The 16,707-nt window shown below is 39.0% G+C and overlaps 2 protein-coding genes across 26 annotated transcripts in view; both read left to right on the forward strand.

The window, feature by feature from the left end:
* Window positions 1-1,849, forward strand: part of USP54 (ubiquitin specific peptidase 54) — a 134,979-nt gene extending 133,130 nt beyond the window's left edge. For 14 of the 16 annotated variants that reach the window (XM_079137043.1, XM_079137033.1, XM_079137045.1 and 11 more), the window contains one exon: window positions 587-1,849. In XM_079137043.1, coding sequence (XP_078993169.1) covers window positions 587-1,125 — 539 coding nt within the window. In that variant the 3' untranslated portion in view covers window positions 1,126-1,849. The remainder of the gene's footprint in view (window positions 1-586) is intronic. The other 2 variants (XM_079137042.1, XM_079137044.1) reach the window with 1 other exon arrangement.
* Window positions 1,850-3,427: 1,578 nt separating this feature from the next.
* The window catches only part of PPP3CB (protein phosphatase 3 catalytic subunit beta), a 54,332-nt gene continuing 41,052 nt past the window's right edge, over window positions 3,428-16,707 (forward strand). For 4 of the 10 annotated variants that reach the window (XM_079137090.1, XM_079137092.1, XM_079137096.1 and 1 more), the window contains exon 1: window positions 3,430-3,644. In XM_079137090.1, the coding sequence (XP_078993216.1) occupies window positions 3,560-3,644 (85 nt within the window). In that variant the 5' untranslated portion in view covers window positions 3,430-3,559. Of the gene's footprint in view, window positions 3,645-8,011; window positions 8,031-16,707 lie in introns of those variants that run through there. The other 6 variants (XM_079137098.1, XM_079137091.1, XM_079137094.1 and 3 more) reach the window with 6 other exon arrangements.

The following is a 16,707-nucleotide window of genomic DNA, read 5'->3' on the forward strand; positions in this document are numbered from 1 at the left end:
TAAGATTTTAAAGTAGTTGCTCAAGGAATAGAGTCATCACAAGGGGACTATATTTGCTAGATTAGGGATCCATGGTGTGTGTGCGTGTGGGTATGTGAGTGCTAGAGGAGAGATTATAGTGGAGTGAGGTACATATGGCAACATCCAGGAGACTGTTTTCATTTGCCCAGCTTGGAGATAAGAGACTTTTTTTTTTTTTTTTTTTTTTTTTGGTGGTACTGGGGATTGAACCCAGAGCCTCACACATGCTAGGCTGGCTGTCTACCACTGAGCTGTCTCCCACCCCTTTTAAAATTTTGAGACAGGGTGTTGCCAAGTTGCTGTGCTTACCTTGAACTTGTGATCCTTCTGCCTCAGCCTTCCAAGTAGCTAGGATTATAGTTGTGTGCCACCACACCAGGCTAAGATTTGATTTTGATGTATATTAAGAATTTTAGAAAATTAAATCAAAAGCAAAGCTAAGTTCCTTCTTTCCCTTATGTGGATGGTCTTGGAGGAGTGAAGAATTGGGTAGAACAAAAATAGTCCTTTGGGAAGAATTATTTTCTGAATATGTTCAAACTTTGAGTTTCTTTTCTTTTCCCAGGAACTTCGAGGAGTGTCCAGCAGTTTCTGGCTATGTGTGACAGGAGTGAAACTTCCCAAGGGGTCAAATACACAGGAAGGACTTTGAACTACCGGAGTCTTCCCCATCGTTCCAGAACTGATGCCTCCTGGGAACCCTGGTCAGAGAACAACCAGCAAGTTGGGGCCAGATTCCTAACTACTCCAGGGTGCAAGCCTCAGCTATACCACACTGCCACACTTCCAGAAAGAGGCCAGGGCCTTCCAGTTCCTCATACTCACTCCTGGGGAGATCTTTTTAATTCACCCTCTCACCCTCCCATTGTTCACCCTCTGTCTCCACCATCTAGCAGGTCAGCTTGGAACTTTGGTCCTGTTCGGGGGTCCCAAACCCCTGGTCCTCGAAGAGTAGATATACCGCCAGATGATGACTGGAGGCAAAGCAGTTATGCCTCCCAATCTGGACCCAGGACAGGGAGAGAGGGGCTTCTCTTGGTTCTAGCAGATGCTCCTGGAAGAGAGCAGAACAGGGCTAGAGTCCTGCAGCATAGCAGGTGGTAAAGGTCATCCCTTTACTCTCCTCTGTAAAACTGCACTGTGGCAGAGTTGGCACCCTATGTTCTTGCCATGGTTGTGATAGTCTTATCTCAATGTAGAATTGGCAGTTTCCCCAGGGGGTACCAGGAACCTCTAAAGGAGAGACTTGGCTTCTTGGGAGGGAATTTTTGAAATTCTGACCTTAATTTCCCTAGCCAAAGGAAGCAGCTGCTATTAGGGCTTTGAGTCATTTTAAAGTTGAATCCATTGTTATGCTGGACACTAGCCACTTCTTGGTGTCTTAAGGTCTTCATTTTATTCCTGGATACTGTTGTGCCCCACCTCCATCTGAACCTTCATCCTCAGATCCCTATTTTTTGTTTTATCCACTTGTCTCTATTACTTGACCCTTTGTCTTCCCCATCTCCCATCCTTAGAGGGTCCTGTAGGTCTGGGGTCATGGTCCTAACCACATCATTCAGGGGAAGTGAGGGAGGGCATGAACTGTCAGCCTTCCCTGTGCCCCAAAACTTAGGCCTAGAATGTGGAGCTGCCAACCTAACATTCATCCTTCTGAACAGATGGAGTCATGCACACTAACATACCCTCTTGTCCTCAGCAGCAGAGTCATTACTGCCATTTGCTCAGTCGCTGTTATAAACCCTGAGTCAGCTGATCTATTAGGGCCAAACATACTGTTTTTGTAAAGTATTTTTCATTAATAAATCTATAAGATAGTTCTATTTAATTCCTTGTCTTTCTTCCCTTTTGTATGCTCTTATTCTTTTGCATGGGGTAGGATGGCCTAGAATATAAGAAATTGCTTTTAACTGATTTAAAATGAGGAGGTGAAGAGGCGATGAAGGCACTTAAGAGTGAAAGTCGGTGGGTCCTTAAATATGGTTTCCTATTCCTTTCCTGACAGAGGCACTCAATGTAATACACTTCCTTTCTCCATTCCTGATGGAGACTTTCTGGGCAGATTCCTTACAAACTTACTCCTTATCCAGGTATTCTTGGTACTCTCCTACTTACAGGTTTGCGGTTTTTTGGTTGTTGTTTTTTGCTTTTTTTTTTTTTTTTTTTTTGATGCGAGGGTTCAAACCCAGGGCCTTACACATGCCAGGCAAACACTGTAATACTAAGCCACATCCCCAGCCCTACCTTACATGTGTGTGATGTGCCTGTGCCTCCCTGTCTCTTCCTTGCTCTCTTCCCATGTCCCACCTCCTCTTCCTTTCCCTTCCCATGGGGAGTTGTGGCACTTCCATGCCAGAAAAATCCACCTTCACCCTGTCTCACTCCAAGAAGCCCTTCCCTGTAAAATATTTTTTGAGCTTTTTGCAAAGAGTACCTGTTGGGATTTCCTTCTTTGTTTTAAATCCCAGGTCTTCAGGTCATTGAGATTGCCATAAAGAAGTAGAAAGGTACTGAGATCTTTGTTCTGCTTACCTAATTATCACCATCTATTATGAACTGATTGGAAGCAAATGTTTTATTGAGCAGGACGTGAGGGAATTTTACCCTCCATCCCACTTGGAACCTAGGCCATAAAGATACACACACACACACACACATCTTAATAGATAATGATGGTTTCTTTTTTTGATTAAATACATCTTATGTCATACACATACTCCGATGGATAAGTTCTACCTCCTTCCCCATGACTATCGGTCCCCTTCGACTCCATAAAGGTTCAGTAAGTCACCTGAGCCCAGATTTTGTGTATGCAAAGAAATAAGGAATTAATTTTTAATTTTCTATTTACCCCTCTGCCTTCCAAATCTATTTTATGAATGAATCAAGAGGGAAGCTATGTCCTTTTCGGGTGAATTCTGCAAACTCTTTGACTATCTTTTGGTGTCATTCCCTCACTTCCCGTATACTGCTTCATTCTTAGTCTACCTTCAAACTCTAGACAATTACAAACTCTAAACAGAAGAGCCGAAATTCCATTTCAAACTCCCATTTTCAATGGTTATGTCTCTGCTCTAGACCCTAGAATTCCTTCCCTATTCTCTTGTTGCCTGCAACCCTTCAGTACTCATATCTGATAGCTAAATTGTTATACTTTCGTTTCTCTTAGTGGGAGGTTCTTAGTTTGATCACGTCTCTCCATTTTACTGGGAAATTTGTCAGAGCCAGTGTTATTTTTCGATACACTCATTTATCTCGGCAACTAGCTAAGGACTACTTCCTCTACTCACTTGGAAAGAATTTTAACCTGATCCCTTGGCCTCGTCCTGTTTCTCTCCGAGCTTCAGTAATTTTGCCCAACTCCCTAGGGCCTGCCCCGCCTCCGCCCCCGCACGCGCGATGCATGCCGGTCTTAGCCCCTCTGAAGGGAAAGAGGGTCCGCCATGTTCCCCGGCGGCGCCGCCGCTTGGCTCTGGTAGCCGCCGCCCCCGCCCCCAGCCCCGCCCGGCCCAGCGCCTAGCCGAGCCCCGGGCCCAGCATGGCCGCCCCGGAGCCGGCCCGGGCTGCACCGCCCCCACCCCCGCCCCCACCGCCCCCTCCGGGGGCTGACCGCGTCGTCAAAGGTGAGAGGTGGACGAAGCCCTGGGGGCCTGGCGTGAGGAGCTGTATGTGAGGGCGGGAGGGAGCCCGTCCCCTCGGGAGCGGGCCCGGCAGGGCGAGCGAGTGACTGGCTGCCTCCCTTGGGGAGTGGCCCCTGGGCGGGCCCCTGCTGGGCTGGGCTGAGTTGGTGGCTCCGCGGTCTCCCGCTGCCTTCAGGCTGGGGCGGCGGTTTTGTTCTTGGGGTTTCCTAGCCCAGGGTTTGAGGCTGTTGCCTATAGTGAGCCCCTTCTGCTATCGGGCCTGTCACCGCGGCCGCGATTAGCTTCCTGCTCCGCGACAGCTGTACTCTCAGCTTGCCGGGCCAGACGGAGGGGCTCTAAGACCTTCAGCCACGCGGGCCGGGCGACTAGTAGTCCGAAATCACTTCAGCTTTGGCCCACGTTTGCCCGTCCGTCCGCCCTGTCCGCGGCTCGCTAACGCCAACCGCAGGGGTTCGCGCTTGACCCGCAGGTGCCTCCCCGCGCTGAAATTGGGGGAACCTTATGGAGTTGGACAAGGGTGAAGGGTCCAGGCCAAGGCAGAACTGGCAACCCAGACTTTAAGTGCAGAATGCGGGTGTGTGTGTGGGGGGCGGGGGGGAGTGGGCAGCATTAAAAAAAAAAAAAAAAGCCTCGTGGATCGGAAGAAATATTAGAAACCTGTCAACAGTTTGGTCAAAAGGGGTTACCCTTCTGTAAACACACACCTACACACTCACCCTAGGAGAAGTTAACGTTGTTGAGCCAGGGCAGAATTGATGGATGTTTACACACAATAGGTAAGCAGATTTGTTTAAGATAAATTGAGGGCTGAGAGTTGCTTAAGATTCTAAGCTCTCAAGGAGAGCCCATCAACTTAAAACACTACTGTGGAGATTAAAAACAATTCGAACTGATTTTTCTTTACCTTGTAACTTGGTCAGTAAGTCGAAATCATTGTAGAATAAAGATTTCCTAAATTTTTTTAGATACTTTTGTTGTATGTTAGTTGTTTCATTCGGTCTCAAATACACTAGTGCAGTGTTTAATCCCTTTTAGCACCGTTTTGAAATCTGAATGTATGCTTCCATTAAAATACTTTAAAATAAGAAAACCTTTTCACTTTTCGCGTTTTTCTTTTTAAATTTAAAAATTCCAGTCTGAGCCTCTTTTGATTCTTAAAAGAACGACATTGATTTTTACCTAGGCTAATATGTGGTCTGAAATCTGAAAGCTGGTCGTATATCCAGTTGGGCCAGGCATTGATGGGAATGAGCTGAATAGAGCATTAAGGGAGTCAGCATGGTGGTACACACCTAGAATCCCAGCACCTTGGGAGACTGTGGCAGGAGGATCTCAAGTTGGAGGCCAGCTTCAGCAATTTAGCAAGACCTTCAGCAACGTAAGACCTTGCTTCAGAATTTAAAATAGGATTGGGGATGTACCTCAGTGGTAAAGTACTCATGGGTTCAATCCCCAGTAAACCACCCGCTCCCCCACCAAAGTTATAGACTCCTTGTTCTGAGATACCTTTTTAAAAAGAGAAAAAAGAAATTGATAGTTCAGGCACTCATCCTACCTAGAAATTATAAGGGGACTGGAATAAAACGCAGGTTATTTCTTCATTTTTCTATATTTCTCTCTCTCCATTTCCCTGGCTGTTTTTCACTGTGAGATAAGCAGTCACATTTCATGAACAGTGAATTTATACTATCTTTATGCTTATGAATCTTCTTGTTCTTGTCATGTATATGGTAATGCTTTCTTCATGCAATAAAAATGAGATTCTAAGGATAAAGCTGAGTTGTGAGTCCAACACAGTCATATTTATGGTTTATTGACATGAGAAAAAAGTCATTTGCTTTAGGTAAATAGGATAGGAGCTTGTTAGTATAGAAAATTATAGTTAAGTACAGTTTATGGTTATCATATCTTATACACTTAGTTGTATGCTTTTGGTGAAGACAACATTCACTTCTTTATAGAATTTGTTAGCCAGGTGGAATTTTTGTATGGATCATATTTTAAAAGATAGTGTGTAAGTGTGTAACAGACTAGTTTGCACTGCTCATGGAGTCTTACAGCTTTTTTGAAGTTACTTGGAAATCCACCTTTCATATAGATCCCCCAAACCACTTTTAAATTTCATTTTTAGGCTTTTTTGGTCTTTTACATTCAATTTTTGTACCATAATTTTACAGTTGACTGTCAAGAACATTGGTTGCCTGAAGATAAATGATCACTGTACTGATTCAGTAAAAGTTTAACTTGTTAAAGTGAAGATTTCATTTAATTCCAGGATGTGATGCTTGTTTTGCATATGTGCCATTTTGTAGTAATAATATTATAGAAACCATCATCGGTATTGAATACAAGTAATCTTTTACTCCCTGGAACTTCTCCTTACTGTGTCAAAACTTTAGGTTTTATACTTTTAGTCAGAAGCCTACATTTCATGGTCATGTAGGTTTTTAAAGAGATGTCAGTCTTCCTGTGTTTAATATCAGATGCCTGAAATTCACATATTATGACGTTTGGGAGATTTGAATACTATAGGTGATTCATGTCTGAATGTGATAAGTTAGCTCATTACTCAAATTATCGGTAGCTCAAAAAGCTAGGAATGGATCACCATTTGATTCAGTTATCCCACTCCTTCACATATAGCCAAAGGACTTAAAATCAGCATACTACAGTGACACGGCTACATCAGTGTTTACAGCAGCTAAATTAATAATAGGTAACCTATAGAACCCACCTAGATACCCTTCAACAGATGAATGGATGGATAAAGAAAATGTGGTATATATACACAATGGAGTATTACTCAGCCATAAAGAAGAATGACTTTTGTCAGTAAATGGATGGATCTGGAGACTCTCATGCTAAGTGAAATAAGACATTCCCCAAAAGCCAAAGGTTCAATGTTTTCACCAGTATGTGGAAGCTAACTCAAAATAAGCATGGAGAGGGGAAGAATATTCAGTAGATTAGATAGAGGGAAGGAAGGGGGAATAGGAAAAAGAGAGAGTGGAATGAATCCAAAATAATTTTCCTACATGCATCTATGAATACACCATAGTGAATCCCACCATTATGTATACCCCTAAGAATGGGCTCCTAATTAGAATAAGATATAGTCCATGCTTGTATATATACATCAAAATGAATTCTACTCTTATGTATAAATAAAAACCAATAAAATAAAACTATCGGTAGCAATTCCATGTCACTAATTATGGGTGATTAGTCTTCCTGGTTAGTTAAAACAAATTCGGTTTTAAGCCCAGTCCAGCTGCTGGCTCAGGTCAAAAACAGTTTTTTTTTTTTTTGTTTGTTTGTTTTTTGTTTTATTGGTGCATAATTGTTGTACTTAATGGTGGGATTTGTTGTTACATATTAGTACATGCACAGGTCAAATGCTTTCTGTTTAAAAATTAATATAGCCCAAATGATTTAGATGAGATTTATGTGATTTATATGACCTTTTAACTATTCTGTTAAGCATTTTTTCTGTATTTAGCTAAATTGCAAATAAGAAAATAGAAACAAATTAAGAAACATCTAATGTGTCTGCACCAGTGCCTTAGTGTCACATCAGCAAAATTGGTGTGAGTAATTAAAACACAAAACCCTAAGTTTATGTATATTGTTTTTTCTCCTCCCCTCAAAACTTTACTTGGCCCAAATTGTTCAAATAATTCTTTTCTTCCCCAGATACTAAAAATGGACTTTTTGTTGTGTAGACTACTAGGTCAGGGATTTGTGAAGCTGGATTGTCGAGATTATCAGTTCTGTTAGTCATAGTACAAAAATTAACTTTTATCATTTTAGCATATTGTATGTTTATTTTAGCACCTACAGTGTGACAACTTTGTTTCATATTCAACATTTCCCCCTTATTCCCTAGGTTTTATTGACCATAAATGATCTCACTTTCAGACTGAACCAAGGTGCTTAAGTGTGTATGTTTTATTTTAGCCTGATGTATTTTTGATGGGCAGCCTTATGATTTATTTAGGTTGTGTAACTACTCATCCTGCTTATTAATTTGAGGTTGTTTGGTTGAACTATTTTCCAGTACCTTATCTTTATTACAATTGCTTTTTTTTTTTTTTTTTTTAGAAATTTTCCGATGATCCACATAGGTCTTGGGATCACATAGCTACTTCAGTGTTTCTTACTAGTTTGTTCATTTGTTCATTTCCCTTTTTTCTTTGTTCCTTCTCCTGTCCTCCCTCTTTCTTTCTCTCTCTTTTTTTACAGTGCTAGGGATTAAGCCCAGGGCCTTATGTGCTGAGTTACATCCCTAGTCCTTTTATTTATTTGAGACAGTCTCGCCCTTGCTTTGTGATCCTCCTGCTTCAGCCTCCCAAGTCACTGGGATTACAAGTATGTGCCACCATGCCCAGTTGTTTGTTATTTTAAAGCAGATTGAATCTTTGTTTACAAAGTCTGTTTTGGAGACTTATCTGTGTAAAATAACCCCTGAAAATGATTTTTCTTCTTTCCTCTCCCATTAGACTATTGATCATACTAAAAGTTTCAGTACTTTGTGTCCTAGAGAAAACAAAGGAACAGAGTAGTGTGAGTAGTGTGTGTGTGTGTGTGTGTGTGAGTGAGTGAGAGAGAGAGAGAGAGAGAGAGAGAGAGAGAGAGAGAAACACTATGGTAACAAGTTATCTTGGAAAATGCCATAGTAGGAAATAAAGCTATTCAGTAGAGAGGCAAAAGCTTCAGGTTTTAGAGCTATTGAATGAATTGGCAAGAGTTGTAAAGTTTGGTAAAAAGAACCTTGATCTGTTAAATGAGGTATGTTATAGTGCCAACATATGACTTCATTTCACCATAAAAATGTTTGTTTATGCACAGAAGTGAAATAATCTGAAGCTAATGGGGCATCCTTGAATGATACATAAAACATCAAAATAATCCAATAGCTGCTTTTCTTAAAATTCCTATTGTGTGCATCAAAACAGACGACAGATGTGTACAACAGGCAACATAAGTACAAAAGGTAAAATATAGTCAGGGTCCTTGGGAAATCAGTACTTAAGGAAAGTTAATACATTTCATAAAGACCAGCATGATTAATAATTGCCAGATTAAGTGGCAGAGCCAGCCAATCTGAGTTTGAAAGAGGTGATAATGGCTTTGAGTCAGAATGGTCTAGGAAGAATTTTTTTTGGTTTTTTGTTTTTGTTAGGACTGGGGATTAAATCCAGGCATGTTAGGCAAATGCTCTACCACTGAGCTACATCCCAGCTCTTTATGAAGGGTGTTTTTTATAGGCAGAAAGAGGCCCTGAAGGGTGGTTAGGATTGAAATAGGGAAAGTGTGGGACCATTTACATGTACAACTTTTAATGAGCACCACTTTGAACCAGGCATTTTGCTAGGCATTTGGGTTGCAAATTGAGTAGGATATTAAGATAGATTGTTTTAGAGTGCTGGCAATGTAGTAGGGGAAGACATTATTGTAAGTAAATAATAAAATGAATTGGAAACAAAGTGCTATTGGAACCACAGAGAAGGAATTGACAATCTTAATTTGAAAAGAAAGCATCACTGAGATGATAATGTTTTGGGATAGTTCTTGAAGAATGTGTAGAATTTCTCCAGGCAGAAGGTAGGAGTGGAGAAAACAAGTAGAAAGGCTTGGAACTTGGGGAAAAAAATACGAAAGGTATGGCAATAATATGTAAAGCGGTTGGCAAGGAGTGGCAGATGAAGTTGGAAAGGATATTTTTATATACCAAGTGGAGCTGAAATCTAAGCTAGTAAGCAGGAAGATTGCTTCTAGATGATTAAGGACACAAGCTCTGGAAGTTAAACTATCTGGGTTTGAATCCTATCTACCACTTAATAATAACCGTACTGTGGACAAGATACTTAATATTCTAAGCATTAGTGTTCCCCATGCATGCTAGTTGGGCAGGGGCTCTTCCAATGAGCTACATCCCCAAACTCCCTTGCGGTTTTTTTTTTTTTTTTTTTTTTTTTTTTTTTTTTTTAAGACAAGGTCTTGGTAAATTGAAGACACCACCCTAGAATTTGTAATCCTGGATTAAAAATGCCTGGGATTACAGGCGTGCATAACACCTGGCCTTAGTTTTCTCATTTATAAAATTGAGTTGGTAGCTGGGCACAGGGGCACATTCATGAAATCCAAGTGACTTGGAGGCAGGAGGATTGCAAATTCAAGGCCAGCCTCAGCAAATTATTGAGATCCTGTCTCAAAATAAAAAAAGGGCTAGGAATGTGGCTCATTGGTTAAGTGTCCCTGGGTTCAATCCTTGGCACCAAAAAAAAAAAAAAAAAGAGTTAATATCATCTTAATATGAGATTATTAGAGAACTAATGGAAGGAGACAGTGTTTACAAAGTATACATCACAGTGCCTGACCTAGCATGTGATAAACACTGAACTGGTAGCCATCACTTATTAAAAGTTCTAAAGTAGAATAGTAACCCACTGTGTTGGTGTGTTGGTTTTTGCAAGCTAACTCTGGTGGTATTGTGTAAAACATTTGAGGGGGTAGAGGCTTAAAGCAGGTTGTCGAAATTAATGGATTAGTTCAAGTGAGGGATGACCAAAACATGAAATTAAGGAGAAGGGAGAAACCAGATATGACACGAATTCCTAATATTAGACAGTAGATACACAATGGAGAAAAAGGGTTGGTGTGGGAACAAAACAGATGAGCAAGAATTTTTTTTCAGGGGACAATAATCAGAGTAATTTTGCAACTGGGTAGTTGTTGGAGGCAAAGATTGAAATGACGTGTAAAAGACTGAGAATGATCAAATTGAAAAGGATCTTGAAAATTAGATTCAGGGTTTTCTTTTTCTTCATTTTTTTAGTCATTAAGACACTACCACCCCTATAATTCCAGAGACTTGGGAGGCCAAGATAGGAGAAAATTCAAGGCCAGTCTTAACAACTTAGTGATACCTTCAACAACTTAGACTGTGTCTCAAAATTAAAAGTAAGAAAGGACTGAGGAGCCCGGGCGAGGTGGTGCACGCCTATGATCTCAGCAGCTTTGGAGGCTGAGGCAGGCGGCTCACGAGTTCAGAAACCAGCCTCAGTAAAAGCAAGGTGCTAAGCAACTCCGTGAGACCCTGTCTCTAAATAAAATACAAATTAGGACTGGGGATATGGCTTAGTGATCAAGTGTCCCTGAGTTCAATACCCAGTAACAACAACAACAAAAAAAAAAACCAATGTGTAGCTCAGTGGTAAAGCACCCATAGGTTCAATCTCCAGTACTGCAAACAAAAAGAACTACTAAAATTTTTGTGTAATTTTTTCTAGCAGGGCTTTTTTTCAGTTAAAGAGGAAGAATGATAAAGATTAAGATTTTTCTAGTAAACAATAATAAGAACTTGAGCTAACATCTTAAGGAAGAAGTAGGAAAATTAAGAGAATCCAGAAAGAAAATAGTAACACCAAAAAAATAAATCTCAGTGACAGAATGGTGATATAACAAAAATAAGCCAAGTAGGAATCCAGTTGAGAGAAAGATATTCAAGAATGATCACAAAAGAAATCCATGAGTTGCCTTGACATTTTGAAGACAATGCTGTCGAATTTGTTGAGACTTTCTCTATGAAATGTAGCCAATCCATTGGTCTACATCAGGTTTATGAGGAGTCTTTTGATGATCCCTTTAGTCAAAACAGAACTGTCATTGTGTTGGTATAAAGACAAAATATACTAGAGCAACATTCAAACTTTTGTTTCAACCACAACTCTACTCCTTAGTAGTCAAATTGGAAAGCTATATAACATCTCTAAACCATGTTATCTTGTTTGTGAAATGGACATAAGATCTGTTTGATCACATTCACAGTGTGTCTGAGAATCATATGGGATCATGTGTTTGAAAGTACTTTGCAGTCTGTAAATAAGACACTATATGTTGTTGGTACATAAATTAGTGTCAAGATATAAAAGTATTTCAGAAACTGATATCATTAATTCACTAAACATTGATATCTTTGTTCTACATCACTGAGTTTATAGAGTTGAAAGACATAGGCACTCAAACTGGTGAGACAGGTATTTATAGTGCAGTTGGTAATTGCCATAATATAAGTGTGCATAATGTGCTGTTCTATTGGTCTGCAAATTAGAGGGTACTATTAATGTAGGCTAGGAAGATCAGGAAAAGTTTTCAAGAATTGGAACACTGAAATGAGGTTTAAAGACAAGGAGAAGCAAGCACAGAGCCCTGGGTTCGATCCCCAGCACCGCAAAAAAAAATAAAGACAAGGAGAAGGTAGACAAAGATGGGAATAGTGTATCCTCAAAAAAATAGGGCATGCAAAGTAGAGAAATTTTTAAAAAGTGATGTAGTTTAAGAACTGAAAATAAGTGTTTAGAGCATAAATGCATCAGGAATATAAAAGATGAAAGTGGAAATATAGGCAGGGATCAGATCATGGGGCATCTCCTGTGCTATGTTAAAGTACAGAATTTGGATTTTTTTTTCAAGCCACTGTTGAAACAGGAGAATGCTAAAATTTGAGTTTTAGAAAAGTACTCTGTATTGTGGAAGACAGGCAAAATTAAAAAGATTGTAGTAATTATTGGGGGGGTGTTCTTATTCAGTGTCTGTGGTGACTACAGGAACAAAAACAAACCTAAGAATTATTTAGGACCCATTGACCATGTAAAACAAGGAAGAAAGAAACATCTATGATAATTCCCAGATTCATTAGGTAGCTGCTTTGGTAATGGTTTAGACGGAAAAACAGCATGTTCACTGTTGAACATACTAAGTTTATGATATATATGGAACATCCAGGTGGAGAAATTTGATAGTTTAATGTTGATCTGGACTTTTTAGGGATAGGATCTGGACTGACCATCTATTTGAGAGTTCTCAAAATATAGATGCTAGTTGAAACTGTTGTAATAAGTGAGATTATTAGTTCAGAGTAGTATTAGAGGAAGGCCAAGTACAGAACCCTCAAGTACACACTGACATTTAAGGTTCAAGAACAGGGTTATAAGGTGGGGGGATAGAGTAGAAAACAGATTAATAAAGACTACTGAGACATACCAGGGATTGGCTAAATTGAAGACCATAAATTTGTAGTAGCATTGGGCAATTTTGTTAATTTTATACTGAGCACACAAGTTTTTTGGCTAATTTATCCAAAAATTGAAATTTTGCTTGGTAGGTAGTATAGAAGGACAAAAGGGCAAAACAGTTCAGATTGTCATTTTAAAAGTAGGTGGAGGGCTGAGATCATGACTTAGTGTGAGGCACTGGGTTCAATCCTCAGCACCACATAAAATGAATAAAGGTATTGTGTCCATTTAAAAAAAAAATGGGTGGATTGACTGGGCAAGGTGGCACATGCCTATTATCCTAGCACCTTGGGAGGCTAAGGCTGGAGGATCATGAGTTCAAAACCAGCCTAAGCAAAAGCGAGGTACTATTCAGTGAGACCCTGTCTCTAAATTAAAAAAAAAAAAAACCATAGGACTGGGGGCGTGGCTCAGTGGTCATTGTTCCCCTAAATTCAGTCTCCGGTATCCCCACAAAAAAGAAAGTGGGTGGATTGCTGGGAGTGGGGGTTATGGGATTATGACTGTAATCCCAGAGATTCAGCAGGTTGAGACAGGAGAAATGCCAAGTTTGAGGCCACCCTCAGGCACTAAGTGAGACCCTCAGCAACTTAATGAGACCCTGTCTCAGAGTAAAAAGGGCTGTAGATATAGCTCAATGATAAGGCGCCCCTGGGTTATATCCCCAGCACCAACGAATAAATAAATACATAAAATAAAATGGGGGCGGATTATGGAGAAACTTCAAAGTTGTAAGAAGTCAAGGTAGCTAGAAAGAGATGGTAAGGAGGTGTTCTCCAGATTCTTGATACAAAGACTGAAGAAAAGGAAGTGAAACTGGAACATTAGGGATTTGATAATTTAGTGAGATTGCAATTCCGGATTTTAGAGGTAGAGCATTAATTAGGGAGTGGAGTTCAGGGCTCTCAGTTCTTAAAATCTCATAGGGCTAAGAGTTTGCAACCTTTGCTTAGAGTTGGGGAACGTGATTAGTTAATTCCTAGAATTCCTTGCCCGGTAGTAGAAACAATAAGATTTTACCTCTCTCCTATCTCTGACCAATTTGTGTCTTTGGTTTGTTTTTCCAGCTTCCTAAATTGAAGTGTATTTTAGGCCTTGTTTTTTAGCTATCATACATTAAATGCAAATGAAGATACTTTGTGAATATTACTGGTTACTATATAGATAATGCCCTTTATGCCAAAATTTGGATTAAAGGGAAACTTTCAACAGAGTAGTTTGGTCAAAATGAGTATTATCAAATCAAATTTTTAAGTGTTGGTAACTTGGTGATTTGAGGTGATTTTTTTAGCTCTTCAAATATTCAAACTAATCCTCTGTTTTTAGCCATTTCACTTGTTGACCATTTATGTTAGATTTACTTACATTTTATGTTCTGGTTTTTCCTTATCACAAATATAGAAGAGTTGGAAAAATTAGTCTACAAAAAAAGTACATGCAGAAGAGAAAGAGAAAAAGAAAAAAACTAACCAACCAACCAACCAACCAACCAACCTGGGAAAGCAGCAATAACTGACTGAAGAAGAATTAAATAGGAAAACCTTTTAAAAGCCTGAAAACAGGATGAAAATGCTTTAAAATGCTTTATGTGTTAACAAAATAGACTATTCGTTGAGAATTTTTTTTCCTTTTTCCTTTAATAAAAAAAAACAAAATGACATTCCTGGGCTGTGGTCCTGTAAGTGCCTTGACCCTAGGCGTGAGCCCACCCCAACCGCACTGCAACGTGGGAGAATATTAATTTTTGATGAAAAAAAATTAACTCCATATTGAACAACATACTTTAGGCCAAATTCTATTTTGTCAGTTTTCTTTTACCTGGTTGGATTATCCATTGTTCCAAATGGTACTCTATATATGCCTTTTTCCTCTCATTTTCTTATTCATGGATATATTAAAATTTAGTCCTTTGAAATTCCCTATTCATTACTTTCAGTGTTGTATTGTTACAATAACTCTGATTCTCTGTAGCTTTCTCCTGCTTTTATGGATAAAAGTACCCACTCAACCTGTAACGTTTCTTACAGATGGCCCAACTGATTTTTAAATGTAGAAGTATGCCTTGAGTTGAAAAAAAAGTAGAAAAGCATAGGTCTGTAGATAACTCATTCATGGGTATGGAGGTAGTTTATGCTTTTTTTTTCTTCAGGTGAAAAATAATAATGTGGCTCTTGGTTAAAGAAGTGGCAACACCTCAATGTGATTTAGCTGTCTACATTCATAATGTGCATGAAAACATGCAGTACTACTTGTGTCTGGCACAGTAGGTGGAAGAGAGGGTGATGCTCCAGGTGGTTTTTAGGAAGTTCTGTATTTTGAGCAGAACTCAGCCAAGTGGAATTGTTGATTGTTAGGAAGTATTCATGATATAAAATGCAGCACCTTAAAAAACAAAACAGTATCCCTTTTCCTGAGTACAGTGATAAAATTTTTTTGTGGGCTGATGAGAAAAATATGATACTATTTTGATCTCAGAAATTTGTATTGAAGATATATTTAACCTTCTCATTTTTATAATGTCCCCAGAGTAACTCTTCATTTATTTAGCAGTTGATTCATTAAAATGTATATTTTAAAACATACTTTAACTGAGGTTTTTATTTTATTAGAACCTTGTAATACTATTTTTGGAGGAACAAAATGATGTTTTATTCTAGATGAAGTAAAAAAATAACGGGAAGAAAGCTGGACATGGTGATGCATGCCTGTAATCCCAGTGGCTTGAGACAGGAGGATCACAAATTTGAGGCCAACCTCAGCAACTTAATGAGACCCTGTCTCAAATTTTTAAAAAATAAAAAAGTGCTGGGATGTCACTCAGTGGTAAAGTGCCCCTGGGTTCAATCCCCAGTAAACTCCCTCACCAAAAAAAAAAGAGAAAGGAATACACGTGTTTCTAAATAAATGTGAAGGGAAAATAAGTAAGTTCAGATTTTGTTTTACTGAGTATCAGAAAAAGACAGAAAAAAGCAGAGGAATTGATGATTTCTAAGATTTTAGAAAGTATCTACGTCCTTCTTTCTATCTTAGTTCTAATCTCAAGTTCTTCCAAATTTTTTTTCCTAGTATGAGAATGTGATTATTTATTTTTCTTTCTCAGGTAATTGATATCATTCTAACCTAGCTCCCTCCCATTTTGTAGTTCGTTTAAATTGAAAAAGAGTAGTTGGTCCTATATATTTCCAGGCTTCTATATGATAATTGCTAATCACAATGATGACCCTAAAGGTCAAGAAAGTGATACTGTGTGCCCAATTAAAGATAATTTTTCTCTAAAAACTCACCCTGCCCCCAGAAATGAAGGAGTTGCCTTACATTTTAGTCTCTACTTGGTAGACTTTGACCATAAATTTCTCACTTTATTTTGAAAAAACAAAGTACTATTTCATACAGAGTCTGAAACTGTAGTCCAAGCTGATTTTGAATGCTTAAAGAATTTCACCTGTTGGAAAAACTTATCTTCTTCACAGTAGCCTGAAAAAAATAAATAAATAAAATACTTAGGACTCAATCTAACAAAATAGGTGAAAGACCTTCACAAGGAAAACTACAGAATACTAAAGAAAGAAATTGAAGATGACCTCAGAAAATGGAAAGATCTCCCATGTTCTTGGATAGGCAGAATTAATATTGTCAAAATGGCCATACTACTGAAAGTGCTATACAGATTTAATGCAGTTCCTATTAAAATTCCAATGATGTTCTTCATAGAAATATAAAAAGCAGTCATGAAATTTTTTCAGAAAAATAAAAGGCCTAGAATAGCCATAGCAATGCTTAGTGAAAAGAGTAATGCAGGAGGCATCGCAATGCCAGAACTGTAGTAATGAAAACGGCATGGTATTGGCCCCCCAAACAGGCAAGACCAATGGTACAAAATAGAGGCACAGACAAACCCACATAAAGATAGTTATCCCATACTAGACAAAGGTGCCACAAACATGCATTTGAGAAAAGATAACCTCTTC

The sequence above is a fragment of the Sciurus vulgaris genome (genome assembly GCF_902686455.1).
Source record: "Sciurus vulgaris genome assembly, chromosome: 4".
Lineage (NCBI taxonomy): Eukaryota > Metazoa > Chordata > Mammalia > Rodentia > Sciuridae > Sciurus > Sciurus vulgaris.